The 25,608-nt window shown below is 36.2% G+C and overlaps 2 protein-coding genes across 2 annotated transcripts in view; one reads left to right on the forward strand and one right to left on the reverse strand.

The window, feature by feature from the left end:
- Positions 1–9,505, reverse strand: part of LOC107716070 (basement membrane-specific heparan sulfate proteoglycan core protein-like) — a 107,246-nt gene extending 97,741 nt beyond the window's left edge. The window contains exon 1 of the mRNA XM_016522390.1: positions 9,107–9,505. Within this exon, the coding sequence (XP_016377876.1) occupies positions 9,107–9,181 (75 nt within the window). The 5' untranslated portion in view covers positions 9,182–9,505. The remainder of the gene's footprint in view (positions 1–9,106) is intronic.
- A 3,796-nt stretch (positions 9,506–13,301) lies between these two features.
- Positions 13,302–23,937, forward strand: LOC107716164 (ceramide kinase). The gene is made up of 13 exons (XM_016522529.1): positions 13,302–13,635; positions 15,261–15,356; positions 15,445–15,582; positions 15,684–15,812; positions 16,459–16,522; positions 16,784–16,929; positions 17,078–17,152; positions 17,737–17,889; positions 18,066–18,171; positions 21,650–21,753; positions 22,026–22,222; positions 22,305–22,645; positions 23,455–23,937. The coding sequence occupies exons 1-13, from the start codon at positions 13,509–13,511 to the stop codon at positions 23,513–23,515; spliced, it is 1,737 nt and encodes a 578-aa protein (XP_016378015.1). The 5' UTR covers positions 13,302–13,508; the 3' UTR covers positions 23,516–23,937.
- The last annotated feature ends 1,671 nt before the right edge of the window (positions 23,938–25,608 follow it).

Here is a 25,608-nt window from a genome sequence, read left to right on the forward strand (position 1 = left end):
AAGCAGTTAGACTGAATTTACATTCGTTTTAAAAACGGAGCCAGACGCGAGTCGACACAGGTTGCGCGCGTGCGTCAAGCCTCATCCATACTGCCAGATGCGCTCGTGAAGACTTGCGGTGCGGAGCCGGGTGCGAGTATAAATGAGCATTACGAGACAGGCTGCATGAGTACGGCGAGCATGAACGGCTCGTCTCGTCCGTGACGCGGGATTCGCGCCGCGCGGGGCAGAGAGGAGCGAGGATGAGAAGCATTCACAGACACAGGCTGTGTGTGCGCTCTTCTGAATTGGGAATAGCCAGAGTCATCGCTCCGGCCAGGCAGGGCATCATCACAGTATGGTAGGGTGTAACATTTCCGTCACCTTGCTTTTCAGACCGATGAGCTTTGTAGAGAAACATAGAGGAGAAACAATAATGTACAGTATGTGGAAAATAATGTGTTTTTTAACCTTAAACCGCATAAACACATTTCATTACACCAAATACACAAAATAATGTTCTTTTTAGCAACATCATATGACCCCTTTAAGATTATAGATGTGCAATAAGAGTCAACAAGCTTGTTGCAAATAGAACTACTTCAAAGATCATTTACCGTTGGTTGCTGAATTTTTGTGGGCAAAATCCAGTAATTTCAAAAGGAATCCATGGGATGAAGAATTTCACATGAGGGCAAAAGATTTCCCCATACAGATTTCGTAAAGAGTTCGAGCTGATTTTCCAATTTACTGCACTGACCAATAGAAGGCTGTGTGGTTTGAAAGTGACTTCTGTGTAAGCTGCACTGCAAATAATACTACACTACTAACAAGTTACAGTGGTCACAACATTTCACAGAAATTTTACTAATGGGACGGGGCCACACCTTAAAGCAATAATTCACCCAAAAATGAACATTTTGTCATCATTTACACACCCTCATATCGTTCCAAACCTGTATGGGTTTCTTTCTTATGTTGAACATAAAAGAAGATTTTTTGAAGAATGCTGGTCCCCATTGACTTCCATAGTAGGGAAAGAAACAGTTTGGTTCTTCAAAATATCTTGTTTTGTGTTCAACATAAGAAAGAAACTTATACAGGTTTGGAATGACATGAGGGTAAGTAAATGATGACAAAATTTTCTTTTTTGGATGAACTATTCCTTTAAGGACACATTTTACCCCAGATCAAATTTACAGCTTCCGGATTTCTAGTGACCATCGAAAACAAAAGTGTAGTCCACGTTTTAAACAAAAAAGTATAGAACAAAAACCATAAAGTCTTTTACATTAAAAGTCTTCCTTTTGAAATATTCTCAGCCTTTATGGTAAGGAGATGACTCTAAATACAGTCACTGAAAGGCTGAAATTGCAGTTTCGGTCTTTATGTGTGGGTGGAGGCAAAATTGCACTAGGCCAGTTTAGTCTGAAAACCACAAAAATTCGTTCAGACCAAGAACAGTTTAGTACATGCAAGATACTGGTACTGTTCTTCAAGTCGTCTATGCCCACAAGACATGGATCATCAGTCTACTATTAGAAATGAGTCAGATGTTGCATGAATCAATTTTTCTACATTTTTTTTTGCCTGGTTTCTAACACTATAACAATGATCAATTCATGCAAAAGTAATAAACTTGCATGAGCTACGAATCAAATAAAATGACAGTATAACACTATATACAGGTTTGAAATGACATGAGGGTAAGTAAATGATGACAAAATTTTCTTTTTTGGATGAACTATTCCTTTAAGGACACATTTTACCCCAGATCAAATTTACAGCTTCCGGATTTCTAGTGACCATCGAAAACAAAAGTGTAGTCCACGTTTTAAACAAAAAAGTATAGAACAAAAACCATAAAGTCTTTTACATTAAAAGTCTTCCTTTTGAAATATTCTCAGCCTTTATGGTAAGGAGATGACTCTAAATACAGTCACTGAAAGGCTGAAATTGCAGTTTCGGTCTTTATGTGTGGGTGGAGGCAAAATTGCACTAGGCCAGTTTAGTCTGAAAACCACAAAAATTCGTTCAGACCAAGAACAGTTTAGTACATGCAAGATACTGGTACTGTTCTTCAAGTCGTCTATGCCCACAAGACATGGATCATCAGTCTACTATTAGAAATGAGTCAGATGTTGCATGAATCAATTTTTCTACATTTTTTTTTGCCTGGTTTCTAACACTATAACAATGATCAATTCATGCAAAAGTAATAAACTTGCATGAGCTACGAATCAAATAAAATGACAGTATAACACTATAGTGCAGAAAATACTGGAATAGGTTTGAGTGTGGGCTACTTTTAAAATAAGATCTAGTAAGCATTTAATGGTCATGACAGAGGCCAAACTGATGCACTGTGGTGATTTAAATCTGGCAAAGCACTTATAAACACACCGGATTCACATTCCTCCTTTATCAGACAATAGCTCAGGTTTCTTTCCCACTGTTCATGCAAGCATTCATCACACATGCGAGTAGGTCAAAAACACTGTAAACCTTGATCATACAGGAGCCCAAAGTGGTTGTAATGGATATAAGAAGGGATAGCTATATCAGAACACTTGGAGATTTAAATACAGTGAGCAAAAGCACGCTATCAGCTGCTCCCTTGCCGCTGGTTAAAAGCAGACAGTTGAAGGCCTGTGGTATCTGCACCAATCATAATGTGCCTTACGCAAACACAGTGGTCTGCAATAACAGGTTTCAGAGTGGGATTGTACTTTTTCCATTAGAGGACTTTGGCATGAAATATGTGGCCTGAAACCATCAATGGCAAAGTTCCTACATGGAAAACACTGCAGCAAAGCACTGAAACTTCTGGTCATGGAAATATAAATGTGAGATCTGAAGGTTTGCAGTGTGGGATGTGGTTTTGGCACCATCAAGAGCAGGTGGCTCCCTAGTAGTTTCATCATTTCCAGTTTGAACATGTTTGCTCTTATAGATTGGTACCAGGTATACTTGGTACTGATCTGAGCGTGTGGTTGCAAATGCAAGGATCACTTGAACCGACTGCCTCACACTTGCATTTGCAACTGACATTATATGGATACATCTACCTTCTTTTGGATCGAAACACTTTATAAAAGCAGTACAGGGCTGTCATATGATGCTGAAGGGGAATAACTAGACTAATTAGAAGAAAACACACAAAAAACAGAAAATCCAAAGTAACACAAACATACAGTTGGGTCAAAAAGTCCACTAGTGAAACCATTAGTTTTACTGGAAATATTTGACTGAAAGATGAATTAAAAAAAATTAAATGAACAGTTCTCAATTCAAAATGAAACACAAAAATTCAGAAAAGGAAGGATTTTTTTTTCTCAAAAGTATCCGGTATGATTAAAAAATGATCCAAAGAGATTCTTGTGCTTCAATTAAAGCAAAAATATATATTTCATAGTCACAGAGCCCACAGTAGAACAGTACAGAGCCCAAAATATTTCTTACTTATTTTTTTACATAATTTTAACAAGTGTTCAGTTGTAAAATATAAATTGATAAAGATATATACGATAGATATATAAGATAGATATATAAGGTGGGTGAGTGGATGGACGGACGGACGGACAGAGGGGGAAATTCTTAGATTGCCTCTATGTGTATCTATGGTACAGGAAAGACTCTGAAAGACTCATAGGAAAGCATGAGTAAACTTTGTTATTGGGAAGGGGCTTTTGTCTCTCATAGATAATTTTGAATTTAATATCCCGGGCAGGATGATGAATCAGCAACTTGGCAATAGAGATTCACTATTGACCCTAAAATCAATGCACTGCCACTTTTGGCTGTGCATATATCCTCTACTGGAGGAGTGCAGATTTCCTCTCTTATCATACAGCACACCCTGAAAGGAACCAGGGACTGTAAAGTCCTTCACAGAGAACTTGTGTTGAATGTCAACTGCCAAAAGAAACACAAATGGCACATTACCGGCAAGAGTTTGGTCAAGTGAGATCTATTCTTTCTATAGCCACACCATCACCCGTAAGCCAACACAAAAATTACCTCACATCTCAACTCTCTCATCTGAATGACAAAGAGAAGCACTGCTTACCAACAGCCAAGAGCCAGAAGTGCCTGGCCCCTGTCGAGGAGCTGTTGACATGCTAATGTTAATCAGCCTCGTGGCTCAACTAGTTTGATCTGTGGCCTCTTCGGTTGAATCCAGCAGGCAGAGTGGTGTAGAGAAGGTGGCTAATATGCTGAATAGTAGTCCGAATGCTCAAATGGGCCGACTGCAGCACAGCAAACCGTGACAGACCCTGGCAACCACTTCAAAAGAAAGTATATGACCAACAGTGCACTCAATCAATATATCAGGGGACACTAGGTCAATGGCTCTAGTTAAAAAGCCACTTAGACGCACCTCTACACTTTTGTTTTGGTTAAACACTGCAAAGCAAGTCTTTGTGGCCTTTTTTTATTCACCGAACACCAGATATAACAAAGATGTGATTTACCTTTTTGGCCCTTTCTTGTAAATTGATAAAAGGAGCGTTTACAAAATCAAATGCTCCATCGTCTATCTTCTCGTTTTTATTTTCCTTTCGCTTTGACATATACTTTGACCTGAGGGCACTGAAATTCTTTATTCTTTCTTGGCATGATCTCACTGGTGTAATAACAGCCTGGGAGAACTCGCATCCTATGGGGGTTTGCAGGAGGCTTGGAAAAAGTAGCGCCTATCTTTCTGGGGCAAGCTGAGGCTTGTCATAGATTAATGGAAGAAGAGGTCTCTGCTGAAGACTCCATTCACACGCTGTTTTCACAAGATCGAGCGAGACACTCTTTACAACTTCATCTTGCCATAAATATCCAGCAAGCACTGGCAAAAACCACCTACGATGACATGTATTGAGTGATATGGAAACGTTGATATCATGCATAGGGATGCTATTCTGATGAAAAACAGTGTGACGTTAAAAGGGATTGTTGATAGCACTTACTCCATATATCAATTAGGCATACTGTAGACCTGTAACTGAAAAAAAGGAAAAATTGAGGATATACCAATATTACAATTCTAGATGCAGTAAGTTGATCATTAATTTAATGTTATGGCTAATAGCTGAAAAAAAAGGATAGAGATCTGCCAAATATTAAACACTCAACTTATTTACAATTAAATTAAACTAAATTGTTAAAGATTTGAATTATATGAGTTTTAAAAAAATAGCTAGACAGCAAAGGTAATCTAGATGAAAAAAATAAGGTAAGGTCCAAATAAACAAAACTCCATAAATAGTTATGTTGTACAGAACACATTTTTTTCTAGTTTTAGCCAAAATCATACAGATATTTTAGTACAGAAAATTATGCAATACTAAAAAAAACAACTACAAAGTTTTTCAGGGGTCTGAGACACTATTTAGCACTTCATCACAGAAACAAAAACTTAAAACGGTAAGGTGCCATGGCTTTTAACGTTTAGATATATTCACTTGCAGTACACTTATGCTTTACAATTTATCAATATGCATATTCTCTGTGAATGCAACACAAATCACTTTGGATACAAGCTTTTGCCAAATGCAAACATTAAAATCTGAGAGGTGTCAGATTAAACTACATTCTTAAAAATAACGTTTATTTATTGGCATCAATGTTTCCATGAAGAGCCTTTAGCATCCACGAAACCTGAAGTGAAGTGACGAAGTGAAGTGTGGCCAAGTATGGTGTCCCATACTCAATTTTTGCTCTGCATTTCACCCATCCAAGTACACACACACAGCAGTCAGTAGTGAACACACACCCTGAGCAGTGGTGTGCAAAAATGGCCAGTCATTTTTGCTGTGATGCCTGGGGAGCAGTTGAGGGTTGGGTGCCTTGCTCAAGTCAAGGGTCTCACCTCAGTCATGGTATTGAGGGTGGAAGAGGGTTATCCCTGCCGGTACCGAGACTCGAACCCACAACCTTTGGGTTACAAGTCCAACTCTCTAACCATTAGGCCACGACTGCCCTTATCATTGAACAAAAGAATCCAAAATGGTGATGAGAAACCCCCGCTGTGAAACCCCCCTTTTAGAATCTTTATTTTAAAGAGCGTAGCATACATTTTTTCTAAACTGCCATAAATGCCATTTCAAAATGTCTGATTATACAGCAATAAATCGAAGTACCTAGCATTTGCTGAATGTAACACCATATTAGGTTGACATGAAGCTCACAAACAAGATGTATAGAAGCGCACACTGAGACCATTAATAATCTCCTGTCCTTAAAATCTCATTGAACATGGGCCCAGTTATCCCAACGCTGTGCGCTAGATTCCTCTGCGCTTACTTGGAAGACCACGTGGGTGTTAAATTGACCAGGATGGCTGGATTATATCTAGATATTGCATAAGATACAGTAAATGTGGGCATACTAGGGAGGCCAAGAAGGTGAACGACACAACAGAAATGTGTTTGTAACTACGGTCTGAAGCAGTAAACCCAATATATCCACAGGAATCCAGACCTACCTTAAAATGCTCCCCTGATGAAGTCAGGATATACTTCTGACTCTCTAACCAGAGACATCTCAAAATAAAATAGCATGGCGTAACGCTGGACATCATGGGACAAACGTCCAACACATAAAAGGCTTTGTAGAGTCAAAACAGAGCTAATAATAACTACCTACTTTTAAAGGGATGGTTCAGAGAAAAATGAAAATTCATAATCTGATTTTAAAAACTTTAAAAAAAAGATAGTTTGAAAAACATTTTTTGTCCATATAATCAAAATCAGTGAGGTCCAAAATGACACTTCACCCCATTGACTTACATTGTATAGACAAAAAACACCGAAACATTTTTCTAAATATCTTCTTTTGTGTTCCTAAGAAGAAAAACATCATGCAGGTTAGGATAGACATGTATAATGTAAATTATGACAGAATATTTTTTGTGAACTAACCCTTTAAATAATGGCTTTGGTATTAAGTACAACTTAAAATAAAATCACTCCCAAGTCCCAACTATACATAAACTGGATTTGCTTATGTGAACTGAAACTTTCAATAACTGCAGGTCTTCAGTTCCCAAAGGTGCTTCCTACATTTTTCTTCATCTCAAATAAAGGTCAAACAAGCTAAAAGCAAAAGGAGCGACACTGGGCATGAACCCACTTGCAACCCTTCTTTATCATCACACAAAACTTCAACGACCTCACAAGTAGCCAATTTAACCCAAAAATTACATGCGTCAATAAATAGCAAAGAACCGTCTCTCAATTACCAAGCCATTGATAGTTAACAGCAGGGAGGGAGCACTTGATTGTGTCAGTAAACTAAAAGGTAATAAAGTGCTTTTATTGGGGTTTTGTCAGTGCTGATTGATACTTATGACTCTGAAATTCCAGTAGGACACCAGGAATGCCGGTGGCAACTGAAGCCCTAAGTGTTCAACTGAATGAAATGAACTCTTTGTCAAATCTTAGGCAGGCTTGTAATGGAAAAAAACACATGGCACTGCTTCCATTTAATTCAATTATATTGCAATTGACATAGAAGTCCCTGAGACAAAGCAGTGAAGATCTCAAATTACCAAAGGTGATGGGCCCCTGCCACACATCAGTAAACTAAGAGAGGCTCACGTTCACTAGTGTCTGAATGATAAGGGATGGATTACACATGGTATGCAGGATGAACGCAAGTCGATTTAAAGAATCTCAAGTTATACATGACAAGACTTTCCGTTAGCATGTGACCCAGAGGATTTTTAGAGGATTCAACATCAAAGGCTTTCCAAGGCATCACTAATTTGAGCTAACTAGTTAAACTAACTCCAAAAAGTACAGGAGGGGGTAAATGACTGTACAGCCTGCTAAAAATCTCCCTCCTAAAAAAAAGGTGGTTTATGGTACTTTACGATCAGCGAAAGTACATTTTATATGCTTTACATGGAACAGATCAACAATGGCAACTTCATGTTCAGCTTACTGTATAGGCTACTTCAACAATAGTTCAACTTTATGCAAAATAGTGCAGCATTTTAAAAAAAAAACTGATTTACTTTCCACTATGTGGTGTAAAAGTAATTTCACATGCTATTGCAACAGATCAATTCCAGTCAGTAACTCTCCACCTACATAAGCAATAAAGTTAAAATGAATCTACCAGCAAGCTGGAAATAGTACAGTATTACAGGTACCAAGAAAGATGAGATGTAGGTATTTGTTTTTCACATTAACTTTCATACCTGCTCATTAGATTGGCTGCTTTGCCTCATTCAGACAGTGTTTATTTTAACTGCAATATACTTTATCAAACCGTTACTGTATAAACCTCTTAAGTTAATGCACAATGTCATAGTAAAACTAAGAATTCAAAGATAGCTTTCACAAGAGTATCAGTATCAATCGTTACGAGTGCCTGATAATAAACATATCAATAAGCAAGTCTATGCATAAGTTTTTGTGATTTATGAAAAGCACAGGAGGGGTAAAATTAGTCTATATGCATTACTTTAATCATGACAACATGGGAAAGGAAGCAATCACAGAACAGGCTTAGATCATACCACCCATAATCAAGATGAACCGCTTCTTTTTTCACTTGCAACTAAGATAAACAATAAAATATACATACTATTCAACTATTACATAACACGTATGTCAGTTAATTAAGGTAAAATAAGTTAATGTGCATGACTGAACAGAATTAACAGTATCTTATAGGATGTATACATCATCAATAATAAGAGTTTAAATGCTAGAGCCATGACTTTTCTTAAGTTAATGTGCAATGAAAGTGCTCTAAATCAATGAGTGTCAAGAGAAATAAAGTTGTCCAAGTATACAGACATGCAAGACGCCAGTGAGACCAACTATGAATAGCTCGTTTCTATGTTTAAAATTAGACCAGGACTAAAACACACATGCAACACTTGAGTCGAGCTTTAGATAGGCGTCAGAGATCGATGCAAGTTAACAAAACGGTCACATGATACAGTTCGCGATTTACTAAATGCTGCAAAAAGAACGGATTGAAAATCAATGGATTATATAACAGCTCAAAGTTTTGCAAAGTAACTTTCAGTCTGCATTTCCATTGATACAGTTACCTGTTACAAAAGGGCAGGGCGGTGTGATATATTAAAAGCGTATAAAAATGCAAATGCATCACTTACATTAAACACATGCGATGTAAATATCAAAGGGATGATAAAAAGAGTGAGTTTATGGGCACGTATCCGCGTCCCCATTTCTGCCAACCCAGCACGACTCCAAACACGCCGCTGGGAAAATCAAAGTCCGCCACTTGAAGCCACTGAGAATTATATTTATTCGCAAAAGTTTGAAGCGTTTCTTTTACAGCAGGGCCGCCGTCGCTTCTCCGTCCCACACTTGGTGGGACTTCATTTACCAAAAAAGAAAGAAATCCGTCTGCTGTTGAGCCCTTGTGAGATAACACGAAGAGAAACTGATGGTTGACTTGTGAATATCCGTTTTGTTCTCTTGGGCAGCAGAAGGTTCAGCATGCACTGCCTTAGCAGATCACTTCAGTGCGATGATGTTGAACCGTTAACGATGGCCGTGTCTCAAATCCTAGCGAGTTGCCTAGGTAGACAGCATATTTGGGGTCTGCTCAGCAGACGCGGAAAGCCACTCGAAACGTATACGATGCCCAGAAGAATGACGCCCAAATATGTTGTCTAGATAGGCAGCTCACTAGGATTTGAGCCACAGCCTTCCAGCGCCTGGCGTAAAAAGGCGGAATGGAATTCCGGGAGCGGGATCTTACAGCTGGACTACGCCTCTACTAAGGAGAAATACTTCATGTATTAGAAACATTTTTTTTAACAAACATTTTTAAACAAAATGAAAGTTTACATGAAAAATACACAATATATGCTTTGTACTGTAACTTTACCAGGTGTTTAAAAAATGCAAATAAGCTCATTTAAAAATATGCAAATATGTTCAATATGCCAAATGCATATTACACTATAACAAAATGAATATGCAATGCCAGTTGTATATATTTTTTTTACAATAATAATAATAAAATAAACTAAATATTTGATAAAACACCGGATCACATGCTAACGGTAAGTCTTGTCAACATCAAAGGCTTTCCAAGGCATCACTAATTTGAGCTAACTAGTTAAACTAACTCCAAAAGGTATAGGAGGGTTAAATGACTGTACAGCCTGCTAAAAATCTCTGACCACTGGCGCCTATTTGTCTATATGAATACAGGTTATGCAGAACACTTACATTTATAGCAAAAATATAAAATTATTATTATTTAATAATTTTACCTGCGTAGTGTTGGTTTTAGAGATTTATTAGCTATTTAAAATTGTATGGTGTTATTTGACATCATATTTTAAAACAACACCAATGACAAATAATCAGAAAGCATCTGACTTTTAAATATGATTTAAAAAGCAAAACCTGAATTTACAGCTCTACATCTAAGGCCTGTGAATCATGAGTATTTGCTATATAAGTAAAATGTGACTTCAGCTTGATTTTGAAAGATGCCGAAAGAAACATTAATAAAGTTGATATAAAATGATTACAATTAAATGTTTATAAATGTTGGTGACTATTACAGTATTTTGGTTATTATTTTTTGTATTATTCATTTTCTGAAAGTATAGTTGTTTTGTAAAGTCAAAATTATTCCAAAGTTAAAGCCAAAGTTATATCACTTTTGATTACGACGACTGTTCATGAGCTTAAAGTTTATTGTTTGCTGTTAAGCACTGCACAGTCTCCAAATAAATGTGCTCTGGTTTAGATCACTTTGTGGCAGTAGCACCACCTAATGACGCATAACTCATGACGCTCTTAAAACTCTCTGCTGAAGATGTCAATGTTGATTACAGCTGGATATTTTTTCACATATTATTCACATTTCTCTTGGCAGACTCTCTCTTTTTTTAGCCTAAAATTATGTTGACCTCCTTACCCTGAAAGAAAGCGCAAATTATAAATCTATAAAACTGTGAAGCCACCAGTGATGGTCCAAGACTGCCTATCTTTGGCTATTAGAAACTAACTCAAACAAGTGCATAAAGAAGCGTTTAAACACTCCCCCGATCACTTCTGTCATCTCTTTCTGTTCAGCCATTCAGAATTTTCTCCAACCAATATCACAAGGACATCTGCACAGGATCTGTTTCCATGCCCAGTCACATCCATAACGGGGACAAAATATGCCTCTGTCTTGCCATGAGTTTGTAGAGCAGCTGTTTTCAATTTAGACTTCATCTGCCCAGCTGGATTTCCTTTAGCAACTCCTAAACAAAACTAGAGAATGATTATTGAGAAAGCAGCCAAGATGCATCACTGTATCTGTGGAAATGCAGACGCATGTTGCTTGTGACACGAAATGGATGATGTCAGATTGTTACATTTGATGATGTAGCTGACTGTAATTAAATAGCTCACGCCTCAATGATTTTGGATTAAGTTTCTTTATACCCTCACATCCAAGTTGCCAAAATGACAGCTTGAGAGGGAAAATTATGCCTGAAAGGAACACATGAATATCGGAAAATAATCTAAAAAATGAAAACGTAGAAGAAAAAATGAATATTGAATAATCTTATTGATTATAGCAGGTATCTCATTAAATTTAGCAAAAGCAATGTCAGTTGTATTTTGTTACGAGCCGTGTATATGCATATCTAAACTGTTGTCTCCACCTGCTGGAAGTTACAAGTAACTGTTCTAAGACTGGAAAATACTGAAAAGGGTTTCTTTTGGGAGGGCATAGGTCTTTTTTTGTGTCATTCCCACTTTAATTAAGGTCTAAATCAATATAAATGATGGCATGTCATACAATATGAAAATAAAATAATGATTAGCGACAAAGGATGCATGCAACTTTTTTATTCTTACATGTTAGCATGTGAAGGCAATTTAAAAAAAACTTTTACGATTTGATTACTTCCAATTCTGTTTGGAGATACAATCTTTAGGGAATCCTTTTCATGTTGCAGTCAGGTGAGTTAAGCAGCTTTTCAGGAAAGTCAACTTTCCTGATTTATATAAAGGAAGAGAAGAAACACAAAAATAGACCAACGATGAGTAAGGTGTGCTTAATGCAGTCAAGCAAGACTGGCACTTGTGTTTGTGACACTTGATGTCCATATTGTATGTGTTCAGAATAATCTGTTATTGCATCCAGCACCAAGAAAAAAACAAACAAAACAAAAACATGACACTCCATAACACATTTCAACCGTCATGTCATCTAGTCATACCAGTCAGTCACCAACTGTATGTTGACTGTAAAAACAAAGGTTGCAGAAAAAGGACAAGCTTACATTAATATCCTATCTGTTATTGCTATTCCCATCAGGTTATACGGTGATTTTATTTATCCATACATAATTTATATTTCGACAGCGTCCATTTACAGATTATTTATATGTAGTAGGCTATGCATTTCACTAGCTCCGCCCACCATTGCACAGACAGAACTTATTCCAACATTAAAATCCATAAAACCTAACTTATTCATAACACGAGACACCGTAAATTAAGTTTTATTTCATAAAGTTGAAATTAACTTCCTAAAAGAACGCTTTTGAAAGTAGCCCGTTTTGCCTGATCTGTTACAATAATGAATTACGGTTACAATCTGCATATTCATGTAAAGGAAGAGAAGAAACACAAAAATAGACCAACGATGAGTAAGGTGTGCTTAATGCAGTCAAGCAAGACTGGCACTTGTGTTTGTGACACTTGATGTCCATATTGTATGTGTTCAGAATAATCTCAGTTATTGCATCCAGCACCAACAAAAAAACAAACAAAACAAAAACATGACACTCCATAACACATTTCAACCGTCATGTCATCTAGTCATACCAGTCAGTCACCAACTGTATGTTGACTGTAAAAACAAAGGTTGCAGAAAAAGGACAAGCTTACATTAATATCCTATCTGTTATTGCTATTCCCATCAGGTTATACGGTGATTTTATTTGTCCATACATAATTTATATTTCGACAGCGTCCATTTACAGATTATTTATATGTAGTAGGCTATGCATTTCACTAGCTCCGCCCACCATTGCACAGACAGAACTTATTCCAACATTAAAATCCATAAAACCTAACTTATTCATAACACGAGACACCGTAAATTAAGTTTTATTTCATAAAGTTGAAATTAACTTCCTAAAAGAACGCTTTTGAAAGTAGCCCGTTTTGCCTGATCTGTTACAATAATGAATTACGGTTACAATCTGCATATTCATGTAATGTTTATCCAATGAGAGTTGCGTATGCAAATTTTCCAGGACAGGTGCATGAACAGTCAAATAGGTAAAGCATTTAATAGCAAAGAAGACGCAGCCGGGTTAATGTATCGGAACTTACCTTACATAAACTTATGTCACACGGAGGCTCTTTTTAACCAACGTCTAAACATACTTAAAGCTTAGATTTGTTCGCTTCAAATGTTAGACGTCTTGACCAACTTCGAAATTCTTGCATAGATAAAAATATCGCTGAATGCTTGTAGGACCATGAAGTTTATTAGATAAATGAAAGGCTACTAGAGAGGCGATGGAGATCGATTCGGAGAGAGTCGAGTCGAGTCTGTGGATCGGTAATAAACGCTACAGGGCTTTCCTGAGTGGATGGTACTTCAGCTGGACTGAGATCGACAAGAGAAACCGGGAGAAGAAAACAAGTACGACATTCTTGATCTTTTTTGACTCACCTGAGGCCCGATAATGCGGTCTAGGTGCTGTAGACAGGCAGACAAAGTTTTAAGACAGCTGTTTGTTATTTAAAGCAGATAGCTTGGTAGATAAATATTTATTTATATCTTGTTTCATTTCTTAGTCGGTTTAAAAGCTAATACGTGTACTCAATATCATATTGTGGGTGTGCTTAGGGTGTATGACAAAATTACATGGGATATAAAGGTCCTATACTGAGGTAGTAATTGTTTTCGGTGAATGTTATTTGCTTTAAGTCACTATTATTTGTAGATGAGTAACCGCAAAATTCTTTAAATGCATTCCATTCGATTAAGGGCGCACTCCGTCATTTTTTTATAATTATAAACGTAATGAATAGCACTTTTGAGAGATTCAAAAATAATTTTTTATTATGTTTACTCACATGAGATGAAGACTCCAGTCTTTTTATATATATATGATTTATTTATATATATATATCGCCCCCTCATGGGCGCTGCCATGTTGACATCACATGACCATCTGAGTTACTAATATTATTAATTAACAATGTTTAGTAATATAATCCTAAGTCAATAGCATTTATTTTTAATAAGTAACAAAAAAAAACATTTAAATTAAAATAAAATAATTTGCTAATAATGATTGGTATTGACATAAAGAAGAGCAATAGAAAGAAAAACTTAATGAGTGCACATTTGAACCATTAGTCGCTTAAAGCCACTCGTATTTTGGTAGATAATTAATTGCAATATAATAATTTAAATGCATAATTTACCAGTATTTTTGATTAATGACACAGTCATTTTCTGCTTCGTATAAACATTTTGTGCAAAGAAATAAATAGCAATTTTGAGAAATATAAAAATTATTTACTCACATGAGATGAAGATTGCTGTCTTCTAAAGAAAAAGACCACCTTTGTACGTAATGGACTGAGGTACTGATATTAATAATAATAGTATGTTTAATAATATATGAGCCCAGGTCAACAGCATTTATTGTTAATAAGTAACAAAAATATTAAAAATAATAATAGAATAATTTGCTGTTAATAATTAGTATTTGGATGAAGAAGAGCCATAAAAACGTACTGACTGTACCTTTGACACATCAGTCGTTTATATGTAAATGATTAACCACCATATGATTTGATGCTGAGTGCACCATTATTATTAGTTTAATTATTGACAAGAAATACAGAAAAAGATTAGTCATACTTTGTGTGCTATATATCCATAGTTCTATTTGAGTTTCTTTTATTTGCTTTACAATATAGATGTTGGAACATGATCCAGAGACAGAGTTGGATTGGATTCAATAGAATAATCCCAAAACATATAAGTGTATTGCTCAATGCTCATCTGATGAATGAAAATAATGTTTGAAAGTCCCTGCTTACTGACAATTTGTCTTTGACTGCATTCTGACGACCTCAAAACGAGTTGAACAGCACCATCCAGGCTTGACAAAAAACACGGTACACCTTGAACATAAAAGACGTCTGCTTAAAAAAAAGGCCTGAGTAGGAATGGTGGAATGTTTCTTGAGAATATGAGAAACGGGTATATCACTTATGCAAGAGCGTAAAGTGTCTGTCTGTTGTTCTTAGTTTCAGTGCCGGTGTCAGAGGTGATTGGGGTGAAGGAGGGTCGAGTTGAGATCCAACCCCAGAAGAAAGTAGAGGACACTGATCTTGATTTTACATGTAAGTTTCTGAAAGTGAATTTTTGCATAGGGATCAAATACAGTGGCGTTAGACTAAACTTGTTTTTGTCTTTTTCTAATCGCGTAAGTATTCTATGTGAAGCGCAACAGCAAAGGAAATGGCATTAGAGCACCATGGAGTCTGGGCAGGACCCAGTTCTGCTGTCCTAGCCGGGGTGTCCGGGATCAATGGATCACTCAACTCCGAACCGCACTCAAAACCCACAGTATGTAAAGCTGAAAACAACAGCCTTAATCATTCATCCACACTCATTATTCTCTAATGACTCATTAACATCTCTCCCTTCATCTACTCCTCCTTTCTCAGGCCCCTCGCGTCCTCACCAGTTGTTGGTGTTCATTAATCCTTTTGGAGGAAAGAAGAGGGGGAAACAGATCTTTCACTCTCTAGTGGCCCCTCTGTTTGAGCTGGCTGGCATCAGCTCTCATGTTGTGGGTGAGATACTGAGACTCTATCTGTACCGTTCAATAACTGAGCAGTTATCAAGTGTCCCCCTGCTTGGTCTGTGATACGCCGTGCACGTCAGGTAGTACGGTTCTCAAGTAACACCCGTAGATCTTTATCGAGACTTGGTAAGAGGGCTCAATTAAGTAGCGAAGTTATATAATCAAATTAATTACATTTTGTGGCAAAATAGCATGTCCCTATTATTAGTTGGCATTATTTGTTTATTTTTATAGTCTATTTTTATTTTATAACTAAATATGCAACACATTCTTTAAAAAAAGTATACTATACTATACTATACTATACAACATTACATAAATGCACACTATCATTAAAAAATTTGAGGTCAGGCAGCCTTTTATACTGTATATAATATTTTTCCCCAGCATGTTTAATTATTAATAATAATTAAAAAAAGTATGATGATTGGTTTAATTATGAAATGAGTAATAGTGCTAATAATGTAAATTTAATAAATTATATTTTTGGACTGGTTTTGTGTACTGACAATTCATACATGGAGCAACTCTGTTATTTCAAAAGATCAAGGAAAACTAGGTTTCACATTATATGACCCCTTTAAAAAGATATAGAGCGATTTGAAATAAAACTGGGGGATGTTTCTTGTTTCTAGCGACTGAACGAGCAAATCAGGCCAGAGACTACATCCTGAAGAAAGACTTAACAGGGTTTGATGGGTAAGTTATCCTTCTGTGGTCATTCCTCATGAATAAAGATTCAAGGAAGTGTGGTAACAATGGTGTCATTGTAATAGTTCATGTCATATGAGCCCGTCCTTCATATTTTGCTGTTTAAACAGAAGTGTTGCCTAAATACCAAAAGGGTAATCATAGAAATATATTTCGATTAAGTCTGCTGATAATACTCTATATTTAGGTTTTAGGAAGGTTATTAAAAGATCTTCCATATTTTCAGTCAAATCTTTTTTTTCCCTTCAGTGTCATTTGCGTGGGTGGAGACGGCATGTTCAGCGAGCTGCTGCACGGTGTGATTGGACGAACCCAGCAGGAGGCGGGAGTTTCAGAACATGACCCGACCGTAATGCTGCAGCCGTGTGACCTCCACATTGGCATTATTCCAGCAGGTGAATGTTTGCATAGCTCCGTGACTGACATGTGTGGAAGAGGGTGGCGATTGCAGTCTGTTCATAGCACTGATGTATCAGTCAGATGCATGGTTTAGATAGTGAGAGGAGTGTTAGTTTACCTGCTTGTGTTTACTCTTCTCCACAGGCTCTACAGATTGTGTGTGTTTCACTACCATGGGCATTAATGACCCTGTGACATCGACGCTGCACATCATCATTGGTAACCTTCACATCATCTTCAATGGGTGTCTGCAACATTTTCAAAAAAAATTTAAGAGCAATAAACCATTTTTTTAAATTAATTTTTGATTTATTAAAATCCATTAATTTATTTTGTATTATTATCTTTATTAATTATTATTATTACTCACTAAAGCCAGTTTAACTCACATTAGGGGCTTTGTGAGTGTTGATTTTGAATGCAATTAAACCGTGCAGAATGACCCACAGTACAGCAGCCCTAAATAAAATTACGAACATATGCAGTTTTAATTAAATATTTAAAAAGGAAGAATATAAAAATAATGTTCCACTCTGTCTTATCACTCACGTGGTAAAGCTACCAGTTGTAACAAATGTGCCTAAGGTTGCCGACCATTGGTCTATAAGGTCTAAACATATTTTTTCACATATTAATATACTTTTTTTTATTATATTTTATTATTATTATTTAAATTTCTTTGATTTTTTTTTCTTTAAAAATCTTATCTGTTTCAACACAATATTAAATAGATTAGAAAACAGAAATATGAGTAAGGATGAATAGACTACATAACTGGATCTTTTTCCTTTTTCACTCACCAGGAGACTCTCAGCCTCTGGATGTGTGTTCTGTCCATTATCAGTCAACATTGGTGCGTTATTCTGTCTCTATGGTGGGCTACGGTTTCTATGGAGATGTTTTGGCAGAGAGCGAGAGGCACCGCTGGATGGGCCCTCTCAGATATGATTATTCAGGTATCAACGGAAGGAGTCAACTGTCTTTAAATCACTTGAAAATATAGTTTATACGGAATACTGATAGGTCAACACTTATTACTTACCTTAATACTTATAATCATAATTGTGAGAGGAGAAAGAGTCCTCAGTCCCATCTCTGATTGTATTTCCTTGTCTGTTTGCTCTGCTTGTAGGTTGTATGGTGTACTTGAGTAACAGGAGCTATCCAGGACTAGTGCAATACCTCCCTGCTGATTCCCATATCTCCAGCCCACGGGACAACACTCGCTGCCTCTCAGGGTAAAGATTTGCATTCGTCCTTTTACCTGGAAATCACATTAGAAACATTTTACTTGCATATAAATATATACACTGACAAAAAAAATGGTGTAGAAATCATTTTCACTCAGAAATTGCTAGTAAATTTCAGAGAAACAGCAATTAACAAATTCAGTTAAACTTCAAATTCTGAAGTAGAAAGACTGAAAAAGTATTTTCTTGTAAAACATACTCCAATAATCTTTGTTTACATGTTTGAAAAATATTTTTTTACAGTGTAGGTTTATATGAAAACTTTTAGAGATGGGCAGTATTTTAAATAAATGTATTTAAAATATGTATTTATTTATTTAAAATCGTATTTTGCTGGACAAAACAAAATGTAAATAAATGTCATTTATAATTAAATACTTTGAGAGACAGTATTTTGTATTTGAAATATTTAAAATACTTAATCAAGTATGTCATCATATTCTCAGATAATACAATAACTTTCTTCACCTGTGTTAATACTACTATCAACTATATCCTCTATATATCAGTTTTTGGCTAGATGCAAGTGAATCATATGACATCCTGTTGGATCCATAGATGGAGTCTTAATTCGCCCATGGTTGGATCCAACTGGAAAAAACAATGAAAGAAGCCGTTTTGGTGCTCAGTGCTAACTGGTTAAGTATGTACTAAAATATATACTATCAGATATTGCTCACTGAATGTCATTACATGACAGAAGAAAAGAGCAATTTGTAAATAGCTGTGCTGCTTTAGAACTTGTGAATTTGCTTGCTAGCTAAAATTAGCTACTTGTTTCTATGGGCAAAATGAAAGCATTATGAAAGCATTTTCAAGTATTCATCACTGCCAATGTGTGAACAGCATGTAATGAAACTTAAAAAAAAAAAAAATGAAACCTGTTGACCGATTTTTATGTGAAGGAAAATCCAAAGGAAACTATCATAAATTTAATTAACCTCATCTGTCGACATAATGCCAGTGAATCCCACTTGAATCAGTGAATCCCGTTTTGGTCGTCACTCGCTCGCATAACTATGGAGTTAACCGGTGTAATGGCCACCGGTGTCGCTAACAAGGGTTTCTGAATTCTACATAGAGCCCCTTTAACAGCTAAATATGAGCATTTTTAGGAGTTAATCTTCATTGTTGACAGTGAAATTGCTTGATCCATCCTCTTGAGTAGGACTAGGCAGTATGACAATATAATATAAGTGACGTGACATGTGGCCAAGTATGGTGACCCATACTCGGAATTAGTGCTCTGCATTTATCCCATCCAAAGTGCACACACACAGCAGTGAACACGCACACACCGTGAACACACACCCGGAGCAGTGGGCAGCCATTTTTTGCTGTGGCGCCCAGGGAGCAGTTGGGGTTTCGGTGCCTTGCTCAAGGGCGCCTCAGTCGTGGTATTGAAGGTGGGAGAGAGCGCTGTACATCTTGTTCCACAGGACTGCTTAATTTTTGACGCGTTGGAGCGATAAAGAAACATGAATAAAAAATAAAGCATATACATGCTTGATGGTATGGCACGTAAACAGTCGGTTGTGTCTAATGTCGATCGATATATTGGATCCATGTGTGCGTCTTAAAGTGAAAGCAGCCTAACATACCTGCTGCCGTCTTTATCTTTTATTGTAATAAGACAGAAAATAACTCCCTGCTCTTGACTGAATTACTTAAGTAGCTTTAACAATGATCAATCTACATTTAATTCATAAAGTAACGACTATGCAGTTTTTTTTTTTTTACATTTGATTATTTCTGTTATTTTTTACTGAAATGCTACTGTTAGACTACTGTACATGAATAGCAAAGGATTTTTATAATAATCTTTTCATTTATGTCTCTTTCCTAAATCGTTTTAGTTCTGCTGTTTGTTATTTGCATCTTTGTGCTTATTTTTTACTAATAACGATCAAATAAATTAAAAATAACTATATTGTGATATACATTGTTATATGAAATATAATTTTTGGTCATACTGCCCACCTCTCGAGGATAAAGATAGCGTTTTTCATTACTACATTTTCTGTCTGTAGAAGGACAGTTTTGTCTGTCTTCTTCAATTAAAAGTTTTACAATATGAAGAATAAATTAAGCTGAAGTAAATAGACTCCATCCTGGCTAATGCTCAAAATTATTTTAGTGTCTAGTGTAAGGGTTAAAGAATATGTTGTTTATAAGTTGTTCAAGGAGAGGAAAGTGCTTCTCTTTCTCTTATGTGTGTATCTAACTCCACTATTACTAAATGTGTTGTATCTTACTCTAATGTAATGGCACTGTCTCTTGCACTTCAAGTGATTACTTGTAAATATTGTATGTATTTTTGTATTTTCAGATTACAAATTACTTGTATTTTAATTAAATATATTTCTCACACCAGCATTTTGTATTTAATTAAATACATTTGATGAGTAAGTATTTGTAATTTGTAACAAAATACTTTTTGATGTATTTGTGCCCATCTCTGTATACACACTGACTATAAAGAGCATTTTAAATAGGTTGTATTTCTTGTTCTGTTTTTGAGCTTGGGAACAGCTTGCCAAAACCCAAGCAACAGTGCAAAATCCCAGGAACTGGAAGGATACGACTAACTCAGAACTGTGTCTGAACATTAAAAAATCCCCCATGACTGATATAGGTAGACTAGTGGTAGAGTTTATATTTATGAATATGTTGAATGGATTTGGTTGGGTGCTTAGTGTTCTGATTAGTGTGGCCTCATCTTTTGGGAACGAAGTGTTCTTAGCAGTTACTTTATCAACATAACTCAAGTGGCTGGAATTCCTCAGTGTTTTTCTTAAGTGGGGATCCTTCCGTAGGGCCGTTACCATGACCGCTCAAGCAATATGATCTCTAATAGAAGAAGAGTAGCTGGTGAAATGCTAGTCTCAAAGGAAAAGCAAAGACTGCTGAATTAAAGGAATATTCTTGGTTATTCAACTTAATGTTATGCATTATGTGTTATTCTTTAAATTACCACTGACACAACATTCAAAATCAACACTCACAAAGCCCCTAATGTGAGTTAAACTGGCTTTAGTGAGTAATAATAATAATTATAATAATAATAATTAATAAAGATAATAATAAAAAAGAAATTAATGGATTTTAATAAATCAAAAATTAATAAATAAAATATATAAGAATTTGATAAAAATGTAATTATATATATATCATTATAAAAATCTATATTTGTTATTTATATTTTTAATTAATTAATTAATATTTTATACTAATTAATTTATTTTATTTGTTTCTATTTGTTTTTAAACCTGCATGTGGAATTACATGCCCATGAGCAAAGGTAGCAAGATTTAAATCGCATACTTTAGGGGGTCTTTCATCAGCCAAATAACCGCTTTTGAGAATGGCAGTCCTCACGGATAACTCTGACCAGCTATTACACTCCGTCTTGGTTTGTACAGCTCCAAGAAATGTTTTAAAAGCATGTTTGCGTGTGCATTTGTAGGTGCCGAGTGTGTTCAGAGAGCAAAGAGAGGCTGTTCCCCCACTTTGAAAGCTCCAGTTCCCTGTACAGCGCTAATGTGAGCCAGTACAGCAGTGAGTTAGAGGGTAAGACCATCTGCTGCCTGTTTGTATAAAGATTGTCTGTCATCTCATTAGAGACCGGTTACTGGGATCACACTGTGCTGTGTCTCTCTATGGGGTTTTTATATGTTGTATGTCTGTATTTGACCGTTGCCATGCAAGTACCAAAGTGTGCTTGGGTAGACCTACAGTACAAAGACATTAAGCATTTGTGATGTAGACTATTAAGAAAAAAAATGGTAAGATGACTAAATGATATTAGGATCTTGAACCTTTTACAATTGTTTTTATCCCAGGTGAGTGGGTGACTGTTGAAGGCAGGTTCAAGTGTATCTCTCTCACCTGTATATCAAGCTCATGTCCACGGAGCCCAAAGGGTCTTTCACCGTCCGCCCACCTGGCCGATGGGACAGCTGACCTCATCCTGGTGCGAGAAACTAACCCTCTGGGCTTTCTCACATACCTTCACAGGCACACAAACACACAGGATCAGGTAAAACCAAATGACATTCAAGTACATAAGCTAAAAACTAAAAGTTGAGTCAGTCAGAAAAACAGAACTTCTATCATTTCAGTTTGACCTGCCCTTTGTTGAAGTTCATCGTGTCAAGGCTGTTCGGTTTTCTTTACCCCCTGGAGAGGAAGAAGAGGAAGAGGAGGAGGAGTATGAGGGGGGTGATCAAGAAATTCAGGCCTCCACTGAGAGTGTGCTGGAAGATCCTGAGAAACTGTGCTGTAGTAACACTGCAGGTCACTCACAGCAGCATCTCACAGGGAGGAAGGAGAGAGGAAATGTGACAACGAGTAGAGTAAAGAGACGAGGCTTTGTGTGTGGGCCTTGCGGCACTAAACCTCGCTCGGTGTCAGTGTGGAACTGCGATGGAGAAATTCTGCCTCACACCGAAATCTCATGCAGGTACTGAGATCAGTCTGCTGAGCAAGTCAGCTATTTAATTGGAAAACTAACACACAAATATATATATATATATATGTGTGTGTGTGTGTGTGTGTATGTGTCAAGTGCATAATTGAACATTTAAAACCATTTAAATGCTGACATTTATATTGAAAAAGTACACTACATCATACACTTTTGTTTAAAAGTTTGTGATCAGTACTTTATTTTTTTATTTTTTAAGAAATAACTTTTATTCGGCAAGGATGCATTAAATTGATCGAAGTGACAGTAAAGACATTAATAAATGCTGTTCTTTTGAAATTTATATTCTTCAAAGAATCCTGAAAAAAAATCATGGTTAAAAATATTACTAAGCAACACACCTGTTTTCAACATTGATAATAGGACATTTTTGTTAAGTGCCAAATCAGAACATTAGAATGATTTCTGAAGGATCATGTGACACTGAAGACTGGAGTAATAGCTTTGCCATCATATCATATATATCATAAAAAATATATTCAAATAGAAAAGGGTAATTGTAAATTGTAGTAATATTTCATAATATTACTGTTTTTATTATACTTTTGATCAAATAAATGCAGCCTTTGTTAGTATGAGAGACTTCTTTTAAAACAATAAAACATATTTCGACCCCAGATGTTTGAACAGCAGTTTACATGTTTATTATCTGGCTCCAATGAAGTAAGCAAATCGTATGAAATTTGATATATGATGTCAAGTCGAAGTTTATGAGTCTGAAACCAAAAACTTCTAATTTGCATCTTCTCATTTGAATGTTTCCTGATATGACTCTCTTTCCACAGAGTTCATGGCCAGCTGGTGCGTCTCTTTGCCAGGGGCATCGAGGATTCAACAATGCCATAAACCTAGCTAACAAAACAGATATGATCAACCTAACAGATGACCTCTTTATTGCATTCTTCATGAGGACTTCATTATAAGGGAGATATAATATCAAGAATAGAGATATTAACATATGTGGGTGATGGATCAGTTTTAGATCTGTCATAATATTGTTCATTTCACTGATTTTATAGCTTTTTTGCAGTGCAAAAAAGTATGCAACATTTTAGTGCAATCTGACAGATAATGTTAACTGTTGGGTCACGTTTATTTAATTGAGGTTTTGCACATTAGTGAGAGCACTGGTTTGTCTGTCTAGGGCTTGTGCATGGGAGTGGCGGTCACAAACAAGAGTGAATGACATGTTTTAAGGGAGTGGACTCATTCCAGTCAAGTGGAATGTACATAGACAGGATGTCAATGGGTTTGATGTTCAAAATCATTAATTAATATATGTGTGTTTGTCCAAATAAAGTGTCATGAATGTATACAAAAGTCGTCTTACCTTGATATGCTTATCAGATGCACTACACACACTACATTAACCCTCTGATGCATCGTGGTCACTACAGTGGACAGCTATTTGGAAGCCATTTTGAACCATTTAAGATGTAGCATCATGTCCCAACCACCAACTGGCGAACCCCCAAAGTGTTGTCTACGATTCCATTTAATTGTTGTCTTTTTATCTATTTTTTTTGTTTTGAGATATTGCATAATATATTCAAAATGGCGGCAGGAAAAGGGGATGCACCATGTACCTCGGCAATAAGTGTTAAATAATTTTATTCTCAGAAAACCAGACAGGTACGAAAAAACAGTTAAATAGGATGTCAGAAATAGTTTCATCCAGATTTTAACAATATTTTTCTTGCACATTTTTTTCTGACAGAAAATATACCTGTCCACTACAGTAGACGTCATGCACCAAAGGGTATAATTCTGCCTATGGGCCTATATATAGGTTGTGCCTTATTTTGTATGTTTTATTAAAATTATGATATAATTTACACTTGAATGGTTTTATTGAACAGAAATATTAAATAGTCTTCAGATTTTATCATTTATTTCAATGCTTACAGTCTATATTTATTTATTAGGTCACATAAAACTGTCATAGTCATGTATACATGTATACTGTATGAGTGCAGATATATGTGTGCATGATTGTGTTTGAGTGTGTGGTGGGAGGGTGTGTGTGCTTGTGTGTGTTTGTATTTGTGCTCAACCTGGTGGAGAAGTAGGATGAAAATCTAGCACTGTATGATCTATGACAAAATTGTATCTGTGCTTCAGAATTACTGGTTACATCTTAAGCAGTAGATCCTCGAGACTGAAGTACATTCCACACCTCTTGGTCATCTTTTTAGCATTTGTGGCTTTTTCTGGCGGCACCGGTACAACCAGATCTGTAAGAATTAAATATGTCCACAGAAACATCAGCTTCACATGCATTCACAGCTGTGCCGCACTTCAGAATGTGAAAGGGGGAAAAAAAGAGTTAGAGGATCATTTCTGTGAAATAACATTAAAAAATCAGAAAATCATCACCCTCCTCTCCTTCCAAATCTTCCATAAACTGCACTCGCACAACAACAGAGCCAGGAGACCAAAACATCTGCACAAACTGGATCCTTTTTTTTTTTTTTACAACTGATCACAGCAGCAAAACTACAGCTTGCATTTCTCATATCATCTTTTTCCCTCGAGGAGGGATTCCAAAACCCTGCTTGTGTTAGAGCCTCTGTTAAACATCACTGACAATGTTCATCTTTCACCTAGACACACACACAGATAAATGATCACCACAAACATGACATGACTATAATATTACTCAAAATACAAAACAGCACACTTTTTCAAAAATGTTATGAAAATATTTTTATATTTTTAATTGTATATTTATTTTATGTAAGTATTAGTTTAATTTAATTTTTTTTAATTTAATAATTTCGTTTTTTTTTCACAAATGTATAATTACCGCTCAAAATAATTGCCGTTTTTTTTTTTTTTGCTAAATATTTTAAACTCCAGCAGTTCAGCTGAAGCATGCACGTTTTCACATTACTGACAATGATGAGTCACAAAAGAATCGTTCACGCAATGATAGTTCC

Source organism: Sinocyclocheilus rhinocerous, unplaced genomic scaffold, assembly GCF_001515625.1.
Source record: "Sinocyclocheilus rhinocerous isolate Xijiao unplaced genomic scaffold, SAMN03320098_v1.1 scaffold148, whole genome shotgun sequence".
Classification (NCBI taxonomy): Eukaryota; Metazoa; Chordata; class Actinopteri; order Cypriniformes; family Cyprinidae; genus Sinocyclocheilus; species Sinocyclocheilus rhinocerous.

Bases quoted from the DNA above. Each gene is read 5' to 3' on its own strand.
- LOC107716164 (XM_016522529.1), top strand. From the start codon at position 13,509: ATGGAGATCGATTCGGAGAGAGTCGAGTCGAGTCTGTGGATCGGTAAT. The intron at 13,636-15,260 runs GTACGACATTCT...TGTTGTTCTTAG, and splicing joins AAACCGGGAGAAGAAAACAA to TTTCAGTGCCGGTGTCAGAG. The intron at 17,153-17,736 runs GTAACCTTCACA...TTCACTCACCAG, and splicing joins GACGCTGCACATCATCATTG to GAGACTCTCAGCCTCTGGAT.